At 41.1% G+C, this 20,828-nt stretch overlaps 1 protein-coding gene across 1 annotated transcript; it reads left to right on the top strand.

The window, feature by feature from the left end:
- The first annotated feature begins 3,512 nt into the window (after positions 1 to 3,512).
- LOC134194002 (collagen triple helix repeat-containing protein 1-like) lies at positions 3,513 to 6,699 on the top strand. Its single transcript, XM_062662891.1, has 3 exons — positions 3,513 to 5,613; positions 5,678 to 6,025; positions 6,090 to 6,699. The coding sequence occupies exons 1-3, from the start codon at positions 5,539 to 5,541 to the stop codon at positions 6,453 to 6,455; spliced, it is 789 nt and encodes a 262-aa protein (XP_062518875.1). The 5' UTR covers positions 3,513 to 5,538; the 3' UTR covers positions 6,456 to 6,699.
- The last annotated feature ends 14,129 nt before the right edge of the window (positions 6,700 to 20,828 follow it).

Genomic DNA, 20,828 nt, shown 5'->3' with positions numbered 1-20,828 from the left:
GTACCGTACCAACTCCTACAAATCCGCTATGTTGACCATATCGGACGTATGGTGTAGGTAGTTGGAGATCGAATGAAGTTGCTTCAAATGCATTTGATCTAGCTAGATACGGATAAAAGTCAAAAGCCCGATCTTGCCCTGCCCCTATGTTGATCTTTCGGATATACAAAGCGATCTGGAAATTCTGCAGTGCGTGCAGTGTATGCTGGAAACTTGAGAGTTTACTGTGGCAGTCAATGTCTCGCTGGTATTTTTTATTCAATAGAGATAATAATATTGTTTCATGACCATTGAGGGTTTAGTACTTTCGAACAGAAAGGGAGGCGATGTTTGTAGTCACAGGCAGATTGAACTGTGAGAATGTAGCACGTGCAGATCAGAATGAAGTTGCATTTCACGTTGGAAACTGCGCTATATAGATGGAAAAGTACGACATACGATACTTACTCACACAGAATGGATTCCGACATCTCGCGTAGCTATCGAAGAGACTCCATCTGCACAGCAGGAGTAAGATTTCCAAAATGATTAAATATTTGATCATAAAACAGAGACATAGTAGAGCGTCAAGAGCACACGAGAAACTGCCAGAACACCTATATTGCACATGGATTAATAAAATGCGCAAAATTAACTTACCGTAACTGTTTCAATAATTTGCTTAAGGCATTACCATCTGTATATTATATTAACTGTCACTCTAGCTTGCAGTGATGTAAAATGTTCTGTCATTTTAATGCATGAATTCAGAGTACGACAATGACATCATTCAACGAACACCGCCAGAACATAGCAGAAGTGAGTACATTTGTGGCATGCGCTCTACTATTGCTGAGAATGTGTGACTAATATTTGCATGTCTATGAGTTATAGCTTAATTTGTACTTGAAGTTTATTATTACAAGTAAACTGAATGTTTCATGACTCTAAGAAACATATGTGTGCTAACTTAATTGATTGTATGGAGGTGTACGTGACACGTGGTGAAATGATTGTACAGTGAATATTGATAACTCCATTGTTTAGCATAAACAAACAAGACTCTAGCAAGACTTAGTAATCAATCCTCAGGTGATGTAAAATAGCACCTACTATACATCTTTGTAATTTATAATGTAGCTCATGGTGATATATTATATCTTTTTTATGTTGATAAGGTCACATGATGAGCTGCAACAGCTAGTGCCACCTGCACCACAAGATGGTTTTGATACTTTTCTGAAATCCACAAATAGCCAAAGTGAGAATTATTTAGATGAGACTTTTTCAAATGTGTACTTAAATTAAGTACTCAGTTAGACTATATATTAGATAGTGTTTGTAGACTCCATCAGGTACTGGTTTCAACTTTGTGATGTGATATATACGAGTTGTGAATGATACTTACAGTTATTGGCATGGTGTCGTTCCAATCTCAAATCTTAATTAATTTGTTTGTAGGATTGGCAGAACGTCTACTATACAAGCATCCATCTTTTTCATAAGAGAAACAAATGGTTTCTAAGTGTAAAGAATTGCGACATGCAGTTGGCTAATGACTGTCAGTGATGGAGAACACAACAGGATTCAAAAATTCCTAGTCTCCTCTAGTGTTCAAGAGTGACTAATCATGATCGAGACCCAGGAACCTATACAACCATGATACAGCTGTTGCTTTTATATTTTGGGACTTGGCTGCACAACTGGTTTTGTGCTATATATATATATATATATTGTAATACATATTACATATATATATATATATATGTAATATATATTATAATATATATTACAATAATATATATCTGTAATATATATATTGTAATATATATTAAAGATTTATTAACATTAATACGTATACAATTTGATGAATAGAAGAAACTCTACTTTTGTGTCATCATCTTATGATTTGAATCATCTAATATGGTATGATTACAGAGCCATTTCAAATCTGTTTGTCAATCACATGAGGTATGATTTTACAAAGTTCTGTGATCTGTTACAAATGAGATAGGGTATGATTCTAAGACATGTTGCAAGCACACCCTCAGTGGTATGATTGTAGGAAGAATCCCATCTGCAATTAGCTGTATGATTACACAGAATTTTCACTGTGCTGCGAAAGCACAGACACGACACGAATCTATTTGCTGCAATAGTCTAATGTCTCATCTTTCAAAACAATCGTATGCCATGCGCAGCGTCGAAGTGTTTCCTGAGCGTCGTTGTCACTGTTGATCGAAGTCACACCCTCTAGTCTAGTCTGGGTCGTTTCTCGAGCAAATGTAGCTAAACATTCTCTAGACATTTTGAGCATAGAATCTGCTAAAATCAACTTTGAATTAAGACATTCTTCTACGAATATACATCTTGCCAATTTAGCACTACATACTACCAAACAACCGGGAAGTTAAGTTTTCGAGCTGTCCCGTATAATCTAAACATCTGTAGGGCGTATCGATAGCTTGCGTGACAACCTTCGCGCACAGTCTAGTAAGTCCTTGATCTCAGCTCGTCTTACACGGCGGCGTTGACAACTGATCTATTCTCTCTTTTTTTGTGTGCTTTCCAACCCTAGAGAGATCTAGATACGCTTGCAGGAAGCCGAGCAAAACGGCCAAATACGACGTTCGTCCGCCGGTAGCTACGACTATTTGTATTTCGCCCAACATACAGAGCGGAGCGAATTCTACCTACTTGGTTCTTGGATGTGCCTGCACTATTGCTTTCTTCAGAACTTGTTGTCAAGGTGGAATCTTCTCTTGTTTGGAGGTGCGGGACGAGGTCAAAGTGACGATGATCATGGCGGTTTCCGGTCACTTTGACTCGCGATGTAGTCGTACAAGGTGAGTGTTATTGGCATTTGTTGTAAAGCATGTGCAAGACTGTCATTGGTGCATACATTTTGATGAGGACTCGGTTGCGTTGGGGCTTGCTGGGTATGAGTTTTCGTGGGCTAATAGTATACGTACTTTGTTGTGAGCTGTCAAAACTAAGCGACATTCTTTTGCTCCCTACATTTTGCCCTACCGAGTTTCGTCTCTTTATCTGCATGAACGCAGAGTAGAAGAGTTGCTTCGGTCGCGCGTGCACTTCCCTAAGCCGCCAGGTCCCGCCAGCGCCATGCAAACTACCGCCGCATCAAGGGTATCGACCAGGACTCGTGACATGGCAGCCAGATTTGGGCGTGACTTGTGGTTTCAGTAAGGTGCTGCTTCGGGCCATCACATTTGTTTTCGCGAGTTAGTGGATAATAGTTCGGACAATATGTGTAACAAATGTGTAGAGGCTGCAGATGTTTAGCCGTGTAATGTGCACACTACACGAATACACCTATGGAGACTTGAAAGCGGTACATGCATATGTACAGTATTGTGGTAGCATACAGTGTGTAATACCATAGTAATTACATAATTAAGTGTATTGCTACGTTAATTGAAATAGTAACTCTTAATTAACTAAAGATGTGTAGGAAGATGATTCAAAATGTCTAAAAAAATAATTTGGTCATCCCTACTAGCAGTGTTCTCAGATCTCTCGCACAGATCAATATCTCTCCTATGCTTTGGGCATCTGCATACTGTAATTACAACTGCGTATCCTACTAGTTTGTTGTAATAGCGGTTTGTGCATACTGTACATGTCTTAGAAATATTCAAGCACAGTAACTGACGTACGTAGCTAGTCTAGACCATACCTACTGTCGACATCCATGTTTGTGTGACTGGTTAAATTCCTGTAGCGCAGAACCCTTGGTATCTCTGGAAGCAGTTGGTAAAGAGTATTTGCACTTACATGTTGCAATACTTCTGTGAGGAAGTCTTGTATGTGTCCCCTTCTTGAGATTGCGGCATAAAGAGGCAGTCACAACAACTGGGGCACTGGGGCCCCATGTGCCAGTCAGTTCTGAGGGCTTTTGTTTGACTGGAGCTGCAATGTAGGGCAAAGCTCTGCCATGATAGGAATACGTGTGCGTGGTAGAATATGTGTGCGTGGTAGAACTCAGATCTAACTCTGTTATGCTGGTTGTACTGCGAGGTATACGGGACTTGTTCGAACATAAAATTCTATAGTTGTTTGGTAGACTGACTACGAGTATCCTCAGCATAGAGATCGTATGGTACCTTGTAATCATTTAAGGAACCAAATTTTCCTGTTTAGCAGTATCTTAATTACTACTGGCTTGTTACGCAATCTAGAGATGGAATTCCACTGTCAAAACTAGGGTATTCCCCTTTGCCAGTGGATATAAGTTTCCTTTTCCAGATGCATGTAGGATCTAGTCTGGCGTACCCAGCCACTCCCCTTTTATTGAGTAAAGTCACACCCTCTAGTTTTATATGCGCAGGATACGCTGGATCTTCATTTCCCGAGCAAATCTAAACATTCTGTAAAGAATTGGAGATAGAATCTCAACGTCTGATGCTAAAATCAACTTTGAAGACATGCCTTTATGTCTGTAGTATACAGTTCCAGCCAGTTTAATAATTATTATCCAAATATCATTACTGTCTGCAGTCTAGAGATCGTACGGTGCCGATGGAACATACATGTATAAGAAAAATATTCTCTATTTAGCATCCTAGTAGCGTGCTACACAATATAAAAATGGTTCGAATGCCACAGTGTGCTATTGGATATATCTAGTTACCTTTTCTCGTATGAGATGCTAAGATTAACTTGTTCCACAATTCACACAAGCGCTTATGACTTTCCTTTGCTTCAGTAACAAACAGGAGTAACATGTGGCTATTTTTTAGTTGGCGCTAGACTGGTCTAGAAACCGAGGCGAGGTACCGTACGTATCAACACCGTATATAAACAGTTCTGTACCGTATGATCTAGACTAAAAAGCTACTTGTTACTCCTGTTTGTCACGGAAGCACAACAGAGGTCGGAAACGCTAGCTTCATAGGAAATGCGAGTAGAACAAATTAAACACTCATTTAATTGACATTGGGCTATAGCAGGGTGTTATCAATCTGTTGTTTCTAACTCATGACTCATCACCGTGAGTCCCGAACTCGAAGGCAACTCGCATCGGCTGTCAAACTTCGACTTCTTGCCAAATATGGATAAACAATGCGAACGTCGACATGCAGTATTCGATAGAGAGGTGGACTTACGTCGTTGCTAATTGATATGATCCGGTAACAAATCTGTTAGAGTAAGATAACGTTTTTTAGTGGCCGTGGGTGCAGTCACAAAGTGTTGGAATTGTTGTGGCTGTCATAGAGTTGTCGACGGCATGTGTACATACACTCCCCAAGTTTTCGTTGTACGCCCTTGATTTCATCAATACGATTCCTCCGTGTTTATAGAAGATAATTTTATTTTGTTACCTTGACTTACTCGGTACCGACTCAGAGAGGTCGCTAGTACGGCGTTACTATATACTCCACCAAGTATGGTCAAACGATGAGTACCGTTACTACACAAGATACACGAAATGATGTCATACACAATGACATCATACAGGAAGTGCCAGACTTCCAATGTTATATAAATGAAGCAAAGTCTAACTTCTTTTATCTACAACTGTGAGACAAGAGAAGCAACATGGTCAAGTTCTGTCTTTTGGTTTGCTTTCTTCTCTTTGGCGTTGAACTCGTCATGTCCATAGCAGAGGAAAAGGTAATTTATGAGTTGGAGTTCTACATTCTAATCTATTGCATTGAATGCATTATTATTGTATTAGACTGATGGTTGTGCTGGAGTTCCCGGTATTCCTGGTTTGCAAGGCGCTCCCGGACGAGACGGTAGAGACGGAGCTAAAGGAGACAAAGGAGAAACAGGGAGAGGAGAAAACGGAGAGACAAGAGACGTTGCAATAATGGGGGAGAAGGGAGAGGCGGGGCCACAAGGTTCTGTCGGTCCCAAAGGAAACAGCGGGAAAGTGGGAGCACGTGGGGTAATGGGAGCAAAAGGAATGAAAGGAGTCGATGGATCTAAAGGATCGAAAGGAGACCAAGGAGCAGCAGTTAAAGTCAACTGGAAACAATGCGTGTGGGACAGAGCAGACAGCAAAGACACCGGAGTTATTAAGGTTTACCTTAACAGTTTCATTTCCTAATAGAATATCTCAAAAATTGTAAAATGTTTGTATTCAGGAGTGCAGATTTACAAAACGATCTGGAAATTCTGCACTGCGTGTAGCGTACGCTGGAAACTTGAGAGTTCACTGTGGTAGTCACTCTTTCTGTTGTTCTCGCTGGTATTTTACATTCAATGGAGGTGAATGTTCTGGTCCCATGACCATTGAGGGTCTTGTATACTCTAACAGAAAGGGAGACGATGTTCATCGTCACAGGCAGATTGAGGGCTACTGCGAGAACATACCAGCAGGTCAGATTAAAGTTGCATTTCACGTTGGAAAGTGCGCTAGATGGTCCAGTAGGATACACGACGCTCACACAGGATGGGACTCTACATCTCGGATAATTATCGAAGAGACTCCGCCTGCACAGCAAGAGTAAGACTTGATCGCACAACAGACTTCAAGAGTCAAAAGAGTACTAGAAACTGCCAGAACGCGTATATATAGCACATGTATTGATAAATAGCGCAAAAATGACTTACCGTAGCTGTTTCAATTTGTATACGCGTAAAACAGCAAAACAGCTGCAAATCGTGTTAGTAGTCGTTGTACTTTTATAAAAAATACTGTACTGCATTTTTTGTTGTTTCCGCATTATAAAAATAAATTGCAGCTTCATTAATCGCTAACTGCAACGTTCCCAACAGTTCCAGCTCTTTCGTTGCTCCGTATAGCTAAAATATTCACGTAATTTTTCGGCGACCCTTGCATGGAATTAAACCCTTCAACTCTGCACGATATCGGTGCCGATATTTGATCAGCTACGCTTTCAAGAAAGCTCGTGGCATTCTCACCCTGAATTTTACGCAGACGCAAATTTTAAGTAACGTGGTAAAACTTGACATTTCGCATCTCTTGTACGCAGCGTGTTTGCTATACCTTCCACGTTCGGAGTCAAAATTCTTTCGAGATTAAAAGATGTGTACAAGGCATTATTTCAACTTTACGATTAACGTAATACCGAGATCAGAGAAATATGTTGTGTGACTTTCTTATATAAATGTAAAGCGCGGGTTAGCCTCGAGAACTTGTGAATGGATGAAAGCTCTCACCCATTCACAAATTTCTGAAACCCTCCTGAGACCTTAAGCAACTGAAGTAAAACAACCCTCCCCCACTTACCGGTTTCCGTGTTCTCACTTCGGTTTCACGTTCTTCTGGTTAGCACTCGCGCGTGTAGTTAAACTGGTGATCGGGCTGCTGATTGCAGGGATGGCCGTCGTGTCCTCCGTGGAATATGACTGACTGACTGACTAGGGGGAAGGCAGTAGCGTAGCTACGGGGGGGCAGGAGGGGCCTGGTCCCTCCAAAACATTAAGGCGTGGTCTTAATTTTGAGGCGTGGTTCATCTAAGCTACAGTTGTTTGACTGCCCATACTCTACTTGCAAATAGGTGAATACCGCCAATTGGGCTCATCTAATTGGCTATGACTTTAACAATATTAATGAACACAATTAGCTAATAAGGTCTAGACGCGTTTGGGACGCGAGGCAATACGGGGTGTGTTGAATAACGGGGTTTGTTTACACTTCCGGGAATTTGCAACCTACGAGAACGGTCATGTCTACGTCTCTCCGTCAGCTTTCAAAGTCCTACTCCAAGAAGCGACGAAGTAAGCCACAGCAACTTCATGTTGCTAATGCAGAGTGGTGATGCTAAAGTTGCTGAGTATCATTGGTAGACAAAATTATCACAAAAGTATGGGTAAACTATAATGTCGTGATTGCCAATTTGGCAGCAGAGTAAATATGAACTACACAGATATTTTGTAATGTAACAGCAGAATAGAGTTCGGCAGATTATTGTAAAATGTGAATGGTGTATAAGTTATTAGCGTTGAAAACCGAACAACCTAGATAACTGGTACAGTAAACATCTAATAGGATGTCTGTTGATTATAGCCCTCTATATACAATCATTCAGTATGGACCTGTATGAAAACGTGTCTTTGGACCTGATGGTCCGCAATGAAGTTTTGCTGCACAGGATGACAAGAGTTTGTCAATGAATACCATCATAGTTCAGTTGCACCCAAAATAATCACAGCAACCTGGGTTATTAACACAAAGGCATTCTGACGTCTCTTTCATTCATTCCAATTCACCAATCAAAGGTAACATAATAAATCTGTGACCTCCTGGGGCTTTTCTTGAGTTTCCCCGTGACCCTCTGATTCATCTTGACTGCAACGTACTGGTTAACAGATTTGGCAATCATGTCAAACTACAAAGTCTAAAGAATCTGTAGAGGCACCTACACTGCAAGCTTCCGTGCCATATGAAAATAGAAGTCTAGTAAGATCCATGCACCCTCAAGCAATAAACTAGCTGTTAACTACGGTATTCCAGAAATAGTAGACAAGTGTATACTATTTTGTTTCAAACCTTACTCCACCTGGTATTCGAGCACCATCTTTTATTTCGGGCAATATGGTATCTCAAGTTTACTGTAGCTACCTGTTTTGTTTAATTAAAATCAACTCAAAATGTTCATACTAATGAATCTCGTTCTACCCTCAAATATAATTTTGGGATCAACACTCTAGGTCCTAGAAACGTTCTTCATGTCAAATTGACAGTGTCAACAACAGCAACAAACTTTAGACAGTCTCCATCAATAAAAAGCCAGCGCAACTTACTCGGAGAAATGAGGTTTTAGTTTACTATCATACAGATGCATCAAAGAATCAACACTGTCCGTTTCAGTGGAAATTAAGGGGTTTCACGTTATCAATAACTTTTGAAGTCTCACCAACACAACAAAAAAGGACAGTGGATGGTCCGGCCATTTAATTTCTACATTTCAATTTTCATGTTTTCATTTTCAATTTTCAATTTTTAGTTATTTTTTAAATTTTAATTTAATTTTTTACTTGCATTATTATTTAAAATTGTTGCGTTTATTAAATTTTAAATTTTAATTTTTAATTTTTAATTTTCCATATTTTTTGTAGAATGGTTTTCATCTTTTGATGTTTAATTCTTGTGATCTTTAGATTTATCTTTTAAAGTTGGATTTTTAGGCACCTATGTGCTGAAAACTAGAAACTTGAACGGGCTGTTCGCTTTTCTATTTCTAACATAAATAGAAAATAGAAAATAGAAAATAGAAAATAGAAAATAGAAAATTGAAATGACCAAAGAGGCTAGACACAGCAGGGGTCTCAGCGGGGTCTCAGCAGGGCTTTCATTCGTATGCGTGTCTCAGGAGATCACGTTTCCAACACACAAGCAGGTGTTTGTTTTTACTTTGCTTTCCGTCACGTGCCAAACCACGTTGGCAACTCTTGACGACTTCGCTCTGACACACAACGTTGTGCCAGCGAATACCTCGGTCCCTAGCTGTATAGGTGTAACGTGCATTGTACACAACACGCTACCTTTACCGTAGATGAACCGGTGGGAGGAAAATGCTATGTTATAATTAGATAGGCTTCCCACTCGCTAGCGGATCGCCGAGTTGGCAACTGTGGTGACGAAGTATACGGAACGACGTTTGTTGTCTAGGAAAAATCGAGACACAATTAAAACATCGAAACCGTCAACCTACGTCAACACTGCAAGTAGTAGACTGCGCGCTTTCACGGGCACACTCTAGATGTAGTACACGGTACCGGTACCGTATACAAGGATGGGCGTGGTACCCTATAGCAGGTCACATTTCTCATTTGCATGACGTCGCACAACTCACCAAGTAAACAGACATGCACGTCCATCGTCAACGCCTTCTGAACTCTAGTTGAAGTCAACTCAACTGAACTCTATTTGCTCAACTCAACTCAATTAATTAGCTCAACTAGCTAACGTAGAACAGTGTGCGGCTACAACTGGGTCATAGCTAGTCAGCTACAGCTAGAGCTAGCTACTAAGTAGACTACTATGTCAATGCTACGTATAGCTACTAGACTCAATAGTGATAGACAATGATTGTAAGAAAGATGGAGTTCTACCGTTTCACTCGATGATCTCTGGGCTGTCATTGTCGGCGAGTACGTTCACACCTGCAGTCAAGCTGCGTGACGAGGAGGCACCGGCACCTTGGGTTGTGGCAGATGGAAACACGATTGGTAGTTCCGTGTCGGACGAGCTGTCGTCGTGAGCTACGTCGCTCCCAAGTTTATTTCGCATTTCTTTTCTGAGCTCTTTCATGTCGTCGAAACCGCGAAGAGACAGGGACGTTTGTCGTCTGACCACATAGCGTTGCAGAGTGGGCAACGTTCGCAGCCGAGCCATTGTCGGCAGCAAATAGACACTGTTATCGGACTTTTGCTGAACAGGTGGCAAAATCTTGCAACGCATCATTTTTGCTGCTATTGTTGCTGCTTTCGATTTAATGCGTCGTTTCGATGGCAACCGATGACGAGTCACTTGTTCCATCTTGTCTTCGATGTTCTCGAGTCGCTCGTGTACTCGTTCGAAGCTGGACTCCAGGCGGCCGAGATGAGTTAGCGCGTCTTCTACTTCGCCGTCGATTTTGAAAAGGATATCCATATCCTGAGATGAAGCACGAGTGCTCGAGCTCAAAGACTGCAGCTGGCCATAACCAAACGCTGTTGACGAGGCGGTGGCCGATGAAGCTCGTTTTCTTTTGATCGGTGCCTTCTCTCGTATAGAATCGAGGTAGCACTTCAGTGAGTCATAGTCCGACTGGAGTACCGCACAGATTCTACGAGACGGCTTCCTCCCAAAAGTCTACGTCTGCATGCATCCAAAGCGACTAGGTTAATTGCTGACTTAGTTCAGAGACACTTCGAAGCTCAAGGTGTTGTTCCGTGTGACGACCGAATTATCCTAGTGGATAACCGCGGCGTACCGTTCCCAGATGACGACGGAACAAGGAGGATATACGTTACATCTATGCATGAACAGTATGCATGACGAGGTGTTTATCTAGGAGTCTCTGCAGCAAGTAGCGCGGTCTTCTTTAATTTGTCTGTGCATGAACATGTCGATCACCCTAAACCCTTGCATGCTCAAATGCACTAGCAAGCATGCATGCACTATAGCTGGTATGTATATATATATATATATATATATATATATATATATATATATATATATATATATGTTTACGCTTTAACTAATTAACCTAGTTGCTTTGGATGCATGCAGACGTAGACTTTGGAAGGAAGCCGTCTCGTAGAATCTGTGCGGTACTCCAGTCGGACTATGACTCACTGAAGTGCTACCTCGATTCTATACGAGAGACGGCACCGATCAAAAGAAAACGAGCTTCATCGGCCACCGCCTCGTCAACAGCGTTTGGTTACGATCAGCTGCAGTCTTTGAGCTCGAGCACTCGTGCTTCATCTCAGGATATGGATATCCTTTTGGTATGGATATGGATATACTTTATGGTAGGATAACAATCATTAGTTCATACATCCAACAGTTGATCTCACTATGTAGCTCTTTCAGGGCAGGAATCGTCAACTATGAATATCCACCTTCTCCAACACGTACCACAACGTGCCTATGAGTGGGGTCCACTCTGGGGATATTCCCTATTTTGGTTTGAAAGTTTGAATGGAATGATGCGACAGTTGGTACATGGCACACGATATGTATGCAGTCAAGTAAGAATTGATTGCTATGACACAATATACTGCATTCTACATTTTATGCATATCCAGATTACAAATGCTATTGCTCTAATGAAAGCGGTGCCAAAGTTATTGCCAACGAATTGACTTAACAAAGTCCCACCAGCAGCTATAGAAATTACAAAAAACTTTGGCTTGCTAAAGCCCACAACCTGGTAAGAATAACTGCATGCCATTGTTGCCAGTCCTTCTCAAAATTAGATTCTCTCTACTAAGAAGTGTGTTAATGTATCCCAACAGGTTGATTGCAGACATAGACTCCATTAAACCAAAAAGTGCTGCAAGGAAAATGACAACGAGTAATGCCATACAAGTGCAACTCGATGCAGCAATCAGAAAATTGAGAATGGAACCAGAGGTCACACCACATCTACTGTCAGAAGCCATTAAGCTCAAATCAGTATAAACAACACAATCTAGTCTGCCAAAAGTTATTGTAAAAGCAAAAGAAGCTGTTACAGTGTCAAAATAGCCAACAGCTGCTATAATTATGGAATAGTTTTAGACTTCATTGAGGAGCAGCAGGGAACAGTATTTGCTATACTTAGAATATTTGAGAAGCTACGTTGGCCATCTCATACTGCCACATGCTCCGAATCAATGGATGACCTAGTGGGTGACCACCTATTTCCAGTCGAAATAAGAGATGATCAACTAGTAGTTCCTGCAGCAGATATTATACAAAAAGTAATTCTTTTGCAAATGGTTGGATGTGACTTGACATATATATATATATATATATATATATATATATATATATATATATATATATATATATATCAGTTCCTCCTAACCAGATTGAACATGACTGACAGTATCCTGGCAAGTGGAACAAAAGGCACATGCCAAAACAAGTGGAGTGCGCACGAGGAGGAGGACTGGGTAAGAGTCTAGCAAACTGTTACCTTGCAGGGCGATGATGTAATTCCACCTACTTTTACAAAGTGTATACATGCTTTTTCTGCCTTCCTCTAGTTTCAATTGCCTAGAAGTTTGAAAGTGAATAAAAAGTGAGTGTTACAAATGTGTTCAAAGCTGTAAAATAGAATGTAAAAACGTGCATGAACAACATTAGCATTTCTAGAAATATCGAATAAATAATTAGTTAATTAACCTTGCAAATTAATTACCTTGCAAATTAATTAATTAGCAAGCCGGCCGTCACATGCTCAGCAGTAGACCAAACAGTTCTCAACATCACATATCTGTTAATTGTAACTATCAAACAAGCAAAGTTTGCTTCATACTAGATTTTACGTCCTGTAAATTGATGAGTTACCTACTCTAGATGCGTGTGCTCAAGAAGCCCATTACGCGCCATAGATTCACTTACCAGTTAGTGTAGAGTAATCGAATACTTTTATACGCTCATCAACAATGGTAGAAAGACCTATAGACGTTCGTAAGTATCGAAATTCAACTGACCGTTGTTGTTATCCGGGCACTACTAAACCTTGAGTTTCTGAACACCACAGCGCTCAATACTTGGCCCACACTCGCAATCCCGGGATATTCTCGGGATCAAAGCCGTCGACTCATTTCGCCTGCTTTCCGATTTAATCCCAATTAAATTCCGATCATCCCGTCGCTATTCCGATCTACCGGGACGCGGCTGCGACGTGAGATTTTCTCATGGATAGAAGTCCACCTCTCTATCGAATGCTGCTTGTCGACGTTTGCGTAGTTTATCCATATTTGGCAAAAAGTCAAAGTTTGACAGCTTTGACACGTAAAAAGTGTTTGTAGTCTCTTTCAGGTACTGGTTTGTAATGTGATTAGACGAGGTGTGAATTAATGACATGTACATACCTACAGCTAGTGGCACGGTGTCGTTCCAATCACAAATCTTTGTTTATAGGATTGGCAGAACGTCTACTACACATGCAAGCATCCATCTTTAGTTTTCATGAGAGAAAACAAATGGTTTCTAGGTGTAAAGGATTGCGACAAGCTACAATTAAGAGAAGGGAACATACAGTTGGCTAATGACTATGTCAGTGATGGAGAACACAACAGGATTCAAGAATTCCTACTCTCCTCCTGTGTTCAAGAGTGACTAATAATGATCGAGACTCAGGGACCTATACAACCATGATACATCTGTTGCTTCTATATTTTGAGACGTGGCTGCACAACTGGTTTTGTGCTATGTATACTGTAATATACATACATACATATATATATATATATATATATATATATATATATATATATATATATATATATATATATATATATCTTATGATTGGAATCATATATTTATGGCATGATTACAGAGCCATTTCAAATCTGTTTGCCAATCACATGGGGTATGATTTTACAAAGTTCTGTCATCTGTCACAAATCAGATAAGATATGATTCTAGGACCTGTTGTAAGCACACCCTCAGTGGTATGATTGTAGGAAGAATCCCATCTGCAATCAGCTATGTGATTACACAGAGTTTTCCCTGTGCTGCGAAAGCACAGACACAACACGAATCTATTTGCTGCAATAGTCTAATGTCTTATCTATCAAAACAATCGTATGTCATGCGCAGCGTCGAAGTGTCTCACCAGCCCGCGTTGATCAAAGTCACGCCCTCTAGTTTCTGATGCCCGGAATATGCTCGGTCGTCATTTTCCGAGCAAATTTAGCTAAACATTCTTTAGAGATTTTGAGTATAGAATCTGCTAAAATAAACTTTGAATTAGACATTCTTCTACGAATACACATCTCGCCAATCTCCTGGCTAGTGGAAAAAAGCACGTGCCAAAACACGTGGCCAAACACGTGGAGCGCGCGCGAGGAGGACTGGGTACGAATCTATCGATAGCCTCGTACCCAGACTCACGTAAGCCTGGCAGTGTAAGCCTCACGGGAAGCTGAAAGTGTTATACGGGAACCGGACACTGCCCGACTCACACGAGGCTCCGTATCGATACCACGTACATGATTGCATGACAAAACCTCGAAACATCCGCGCACAGTCTTGATCTCAGCTCGTCTTACACGGCAACGTTGACAACTGATCTATTCTCTCGTTTCTTTGCGTGCTTTCCAACCTTAGAGAGATCTAGACACGCTTGCAGGAAGCCGAGCAAAAAGGTCAATTAGATGACGTTCGTCCGCCGGTAGCTTCGACTATTTGTATTTCGCCCAACATACAAAATGGAGCGAATTCTACCTACTTGGTTTTTGGATGTGCCTGCACTATTGCTTTCTCCAGAACTTCTTGTCAAAGTGAAACCTTCCATCTCTTGTTTGGAGGTGCAGGTCGAGGTCATGTGACGATGATCATGGCTGTTTCCGGTCATTTTGACTCGCGATATAGTCGTACAAGGTGAGTGTTATTGGCATTTGCTGTAAAGCATGTGCAAGACTGTCGTTGGCACATACATTTTGATGAGAAATCGTGGCTTGCTGGGTATGAGTTTACGTGGGATAATAGTATACGTACTTTGTTCTGGCGATCAATGTAAGCGACATTTTTTTGCTCCCTACATTTTGCCCAACTGATTATCGTCTCTTTATCTGCATGAACGCAGAGTAGAAGAGTTACTTCGGTCGCGCGTGCACTTTCCTAAGCCGTCAGGTCCCGCCAGCAACATGCAAACTACCGCCATATCAAGGCTAGCGCTATCGAGATGGACTCATGACGGATGGCAGCCAGATTTGAATGTGACTTGTGGTGTCAGAGCGGTGCTGCTTCGTGCCATCTAGATATTGCGTTTGTTTTCGCGAGTTGGTGGACAATCGTTCGGACAATATGTGTAGCATACTTGTAGAGGTTCTAACTTGAAGATGTCTAGCCGTGTAATGTGCACATTGCACCAATACACCTATAGTGACTTTAAAGAAGGTACATGCATGTATACAGTATTGTAGTAGCATACAGTGTGTAACACCACAGTAATTACGTAATTAAATGTATTGCTACGTTACTTGAAAATGGTAACTCCAAATTAACTAAAGTTGTGTAGGAAGATGGTTCAAAATGTCTGAAATATAACTTGGCTTATCTCTACTAGCAGTGTTTTCAGAAATCTCTCTGTGCAAGTAGGTGAAGCCACCATGGTCAAGAAGTGCCTCTTCCTTGTTGTCACTGGGTGCTAACTGGCAGCTTTCCTTGCTCTCACACAGGTCAATATCTCTCCTATGCTTTAATTGGGCATCTGCATGCTGTAATTACAACTGTGTACCATACTAGTTTGTTGCAATAGCGGTTTGCGCATACTGTAGATGTCTTAGAAATATTCTAGCACAGTAACTGTCGTAAGTAGCTAGTTTAAGCCTTACATACTGTCAACATCCATGTTTGTTTGACTGATTAAATTCCTCTAGCGCAGAACCTTTGGCACGCATTTCTTTTAGCTCATCCAGCTAATCCAGTCGATACGCGGATTAGACGCATTAGCTAATCCATCTAATCTGGATTAGCTGGATGAGCTGGATTAGTTAATCCATCTAATCTGGATTAGCTGGATTAGGTAAAAGAAATGCACCTTTGGTATCTCTGGAAGCAGTTGGAACGGAGTATTTGAACTTACAAGTTGCAATACTTCTGTGAGAAAGCCTTGCAATCGTATGTATCCTTCTTGAGTTTGTGGTATAAAGAGACAGTAACAACAACTGGGTCACTGGGGGCCCCATGTGCCAGTCAGATACTGAGGGCTTCTGTTTGACTAGAGCTACAATGTAGAGCAGAGCTCTGCCATAATAGGAATATGTGTGCGCGGTTGAACTCCAGATATAGCTCTGTTATACGGGTTGTACGTACTGCATGGTATACGAGATCTGTTCGAACATTATATTCTATAGTTGTTTGGTAGACTGAGCACGAGTATCCTCAGCGTAAAGATCGTACAGTACCGTGTAATCATTAAGGGAACCAGATTTTTCTGTTTAGCAGTACCTTAATTACTGACTTGCTACGTAACCTAGAGATAAAATTCCACTGTCAAAACTAGGGTATTCCCCTTTGCCAGTGGATAGTAATTTCCTTTTCCAGATGCATCTAGTCTAGCGTACCCAACCACTCCCCTTTCTTATTGAGTGAAGTCACTCCGTCCAGTTTCATATACGCGGAACACGCTGGATCGTCATTTCCCGAGCAAATCTAGACATTCTGTAAAGAATTTGAGATAGAATCTCGACGTCTGATGCTAAAGCCAACTTTGAAGACATGCCTTTATGTCTATAGTTCTAGCCAATTTAACAATTATCCAAATATCATTACTGTCTGCCGCCTAGAGATCGTACGGTGCCGATGGAACATACATGTATAAGAAAAATATTCTCTATTCAGAATCCTAGTGGCCTGCTACACAATATAAAAAGGTTCGAATGCCACAGTCTGGTATTGGATATATCTAATTACTTTTTCTCGTACGAGATAGTAAGATTAGCTTGTTCCACAATTCATACAAGCATTTATGACTTTGATTTGCTTCAGTAACAAATAGGAGTGACACGCGGCTATTTTGTAATTGGCGTTACACTGGTCTAGAAAGCCGAGGCGAGGTACCGTACGTATCTGCACCGTATATATATATATATATATATATATATATATATATATATATATATATACACGGCTCTGTACCGAATGATCTAGACTAGCTACTTGTTACTCCTGTTTGTCACCGAAGCACAAGAGATGTCGAAGACGCTTGCTCTAGGATAGGAAATGCCGTATGAAAAGTAGAACAAATTAAACACGCATTCAATTGACATTCGCTACAGCAGGATGTTATCAATCTGTTGTTTCTAACTCATGACTCGTCGCCGTGGGTCTCGAGCCTCGAAGGCAACTCGCATCGGCTGTCAAACTTCGACTTCTTGCCAAATATGGATAAACCATGCAAACGTCGACATGCAGCATTCGATAGAAATGTAAACTTACGTCGTCGCTAATCGATATGATCCGGTACCGTGCAAATTTGTTAGAGTAAGATTACGTCTTTAGTCGTCGTGCGTGCAGTCACAAAGTGTTGGAATTGCTGTGGCTGTCATAGAGTTGTCGACGGCATGTGTACATACACTCCACAAGTTTTCGTTGTACACGCTCTCGATATCATCAATACGACTCCTCCGTGTTTATAGAAGATAATTCTATTTTCTTACCTTGACTTACTCGGTACCATATCAGAGAGGTCGCTAGTACGGCGGTACAATACTCCACCAAGTATGGTCAAACGATGGGCACCGTTGCTACACAAGATACACGGAATGATGTCACGCACAGTGACATCATACAGGAAGTGCCAGACTTCCAATGTTATATAAATGACGCAAAGTCTTACTTCTTTTATCTACAACTGTGAGACAAGAGAAGCAACATGGTCAAGTTCTGTCTTTTGGTTTGCTTTCTTCTCTTTGGTGTTGAACTCGTCTTGTCCATAGCACAAGAAAAGGTAATATATGAGTTTGACTTGTACATTTCTAATCTCTTGCATTGAATGCATTATTATTGTATTAGACTGATGGTTGTGCTGGAGTTCCCGGTATTCCTGGTTTGCACGGCGCTCCTGGACGAGACGGTAGAGACGGAGCTAAAGGAGACAAAGGAGAAACGGGGAAGGGAGAAAAAGGAGAGACAGGAGACGTTGGAAGAATGGGGGAGAAGGGAGAGGCGGGGCCACAAGGTTCTGTCGGTCCCAAAGGAAACAGCGGCAAAGTGGGAGCACGTGGCTTAATGGGAGCAGAAGGGATGAAAGGAGTCGATGGATCGAAAGGATCGAAAGGAGACCAAGGGGCAGCAGTTAAAGTCAACTGGAAACAATGCGTGTGGGACAGAGCAGACAGCAAAGACACCGGAGTTATTCAGGTTTACCTTAACAGTTTCATTTCCTAATAGAATATCTCAAAATTGTAAAATGTTTGTATTCAGGAGTGCAGATTTACAAAACGATCTGGAAATTCTGCACTGCGTGTAGCGTACGCTGGAAACTTGAGAGTTTACTGTGCCATTCACTCTGCCTGTTGTTCTCGCTGGTATTTTACATTCAATGGAGGTGAATGTTCTGGTCCCATGACCATTGAGGGTCTTGTATATTCTAACAGAAAGGGAGACGATGTTCATCGTCACAGGCAGATTGAGGGCTACTGTGAGAACATACCAGCAGGTCAGATCAAAGTTGCATTTCACGTTGGAAACTGCGCTAGACGGTCCGGTACGACATACGACGCTTACACAGGATGGATTTCTACATCTCGCATAATTATCGAAGAGACTTCTCCTGCACAGCAAGAGTAAGACTTGATCGCAAAACAGACTTCAAGAGTCAAAAGAGTACTAGACAGTGCCAGAACGCGTAGATATAGCACATGTATTGCTAGATAGCGCAAAATAGACGTACCGTAACTGTTTCAAGTTGTGTACACGTAAAACAGCAAAACAGCTGCAAATCGTGTTAGTATTTTAAAAGTACTGTACTGCATTTTTGTGTTGTTTCCGCGTTATAAAAATAAGTTGCAGCTTCATTAGTCGCTGAGTGCAACCTTGCCAACAGTTCGAGCTCTTTCGTTGCTCCGTATAGTTAAAATATGCACGTGATATTCGACGATTCTTGCATGGAGTTAGTAAGTTAATTAATATAATGATATAAAGACCTTACTGTCCATTCGACTCCGCATGATTCGGTGCAGATATTTGATCGGCGACGTTCTCAAGCGAGCTCGTGACTGTCTCGCACTGAACGCTATGTATATTGTGCCAGTGACACTACAGAGTCAAACAAGCACCTAAGCAGTAAAGTGATATACGTATATGCATATGTTGCTGCATGTAAAACAAAAATGCAAAGGACAACCCAAAGTAATAACTAGTGTCAGTATATAATTCATCAGTCACTTGAAATTTTTCTGTTTTTCGTTTTCCAGTGAATGTATACCCTAAATAGTCTAATGCAGATTTTAATAAGAAACTCATGGATCAAAGGTATAGCGTATACTTTGTGGTATGAAGAAAGCAAGTGTCAGTGGCGGATCCAGCGTGGTGCCTGTCATGCCTAGGCATCACCATTTTTCAGGTCGCTTGTAAGGACCAAAATACAAGGTTCTGGTAAGGACAGGAATGATGACCTTTCCACCAGACAATATAGTTAGAGAACTGTTGTGCTGGAAAGCAAGCTGAGACAACCGTCATTCGTAGATATAAAACCAATCAAAAATGTGTCCAAACGTAATTTCTTAACATTCTTTATCTTAGAACAGTTGCTGCCGTTAGCAAAGTATCAGTGCCTAAAATCATAAATTAAATAATCGAAACCCTATAATACGACTTCAGTCCGAGTTTTAAAAGCCGCGAGGGATAGAAATTCCATAAACATGTTGTCTTAGCATTGGCATTTGCATTCCCCGCTTTATTAATTGCTATACAAAAATGCGGAAAGTTGACATCAGAACCACAGTATGTCCAGGAAGAAGACGTAAAAACAGTGCTCGATTCCTAGAGAAAAACTCTTTAGATTCATGAGGAGGAGTAAGTGAGACTCCGTGGAGGCGTGAGACTTTTAGCTGTCAAACGATCTGCAGAAGCCCGCATGAAGGAAAGTCTTTGCATGAGGTTTTGGCATTTTGGCATTCTGTCCCAGTGACACTAGACAGTCAAACAGACACCTACGCAGTGAAGTGTATAGATGCATATGTCACTGAGTCATAGGCACCTATAGTACATACCTGGAGATAAGTGGAATTAAAGGGTTTCACTGCGGTCCCAGCAACTTCATGTTGCTAATGCAGAGTGGTGATGTTAATTAAAGTTGCTGAGTATCATTGATTGACAAGCTTCTAATAGACAACAGCCAGTTGTGTTGGATTGCAATCAGTTGTGCACAAAATGACTGCTGAAATTGAGTGCGTGAACTGTAGTAAATATATTACTATATTCATCAATCATCTCTTCACTACACTATTCGTAGAAGCTTGTTTTCAATGAAGCTACATGTCTTGTATGGACTATTGCAGATTGATACTTAATTTACTGTTTTGTCTGCTGAAGTAACGACAACTGAAGGATTAATTACTACAGACAGAAACGAATGACTTGGAGCATGAGCACGTTGTAGTTGAAAGATGGGTTTGTAAGGTTTTGTTGGTCTGTTGACAAATATTGACTTTATTTATCCGTATGCATATGCCCACTCACCTGCCCGTCCATCTGTCTG

Source organism: Corticium candelabrum, chromosome 18 (genome assembly GCF_963422355.1).
Source record: "Corticium candelabrum chromosome 18, ooCorCand1.1, whole genome shotgun sequence".
In the NCBI taxonomy this organism is placed as follows: Eukaryota; Metazoa; Porifera; class Homoscleromorpha; order Homosclerophorida; family Plakinidae; genus Corticium; species Corticium candelabrum.
Note: the sequence above shows the minus strand (reverse complement) of the source record. Positions and strands in the feature narration are given on the sequence as shown.

Coding starts and splice junctions, on each gene's coding strand:
- LOC134194002 (XM_062662891.1), top strand. CDS start 5,539: ATGGTCAAGTTCTGTCTTTTGGTTTGCTTTCTTCTCTTTGGCGTTGAA. Junction 5,614..5,677: donor TGTCCATAGCAGAGGAAAAG/GTAATTTATGAG, acceptor TTATTGTATTAG/ACTGATGGTTGTGCTGGAGT. Junction 6,026..6,089: donor AAGACACCGGAGTTATTAAG/GTTTACCTTAAC, acceptor GTTTGTATTCAG/GAGTGCAGATTTACAAAACG.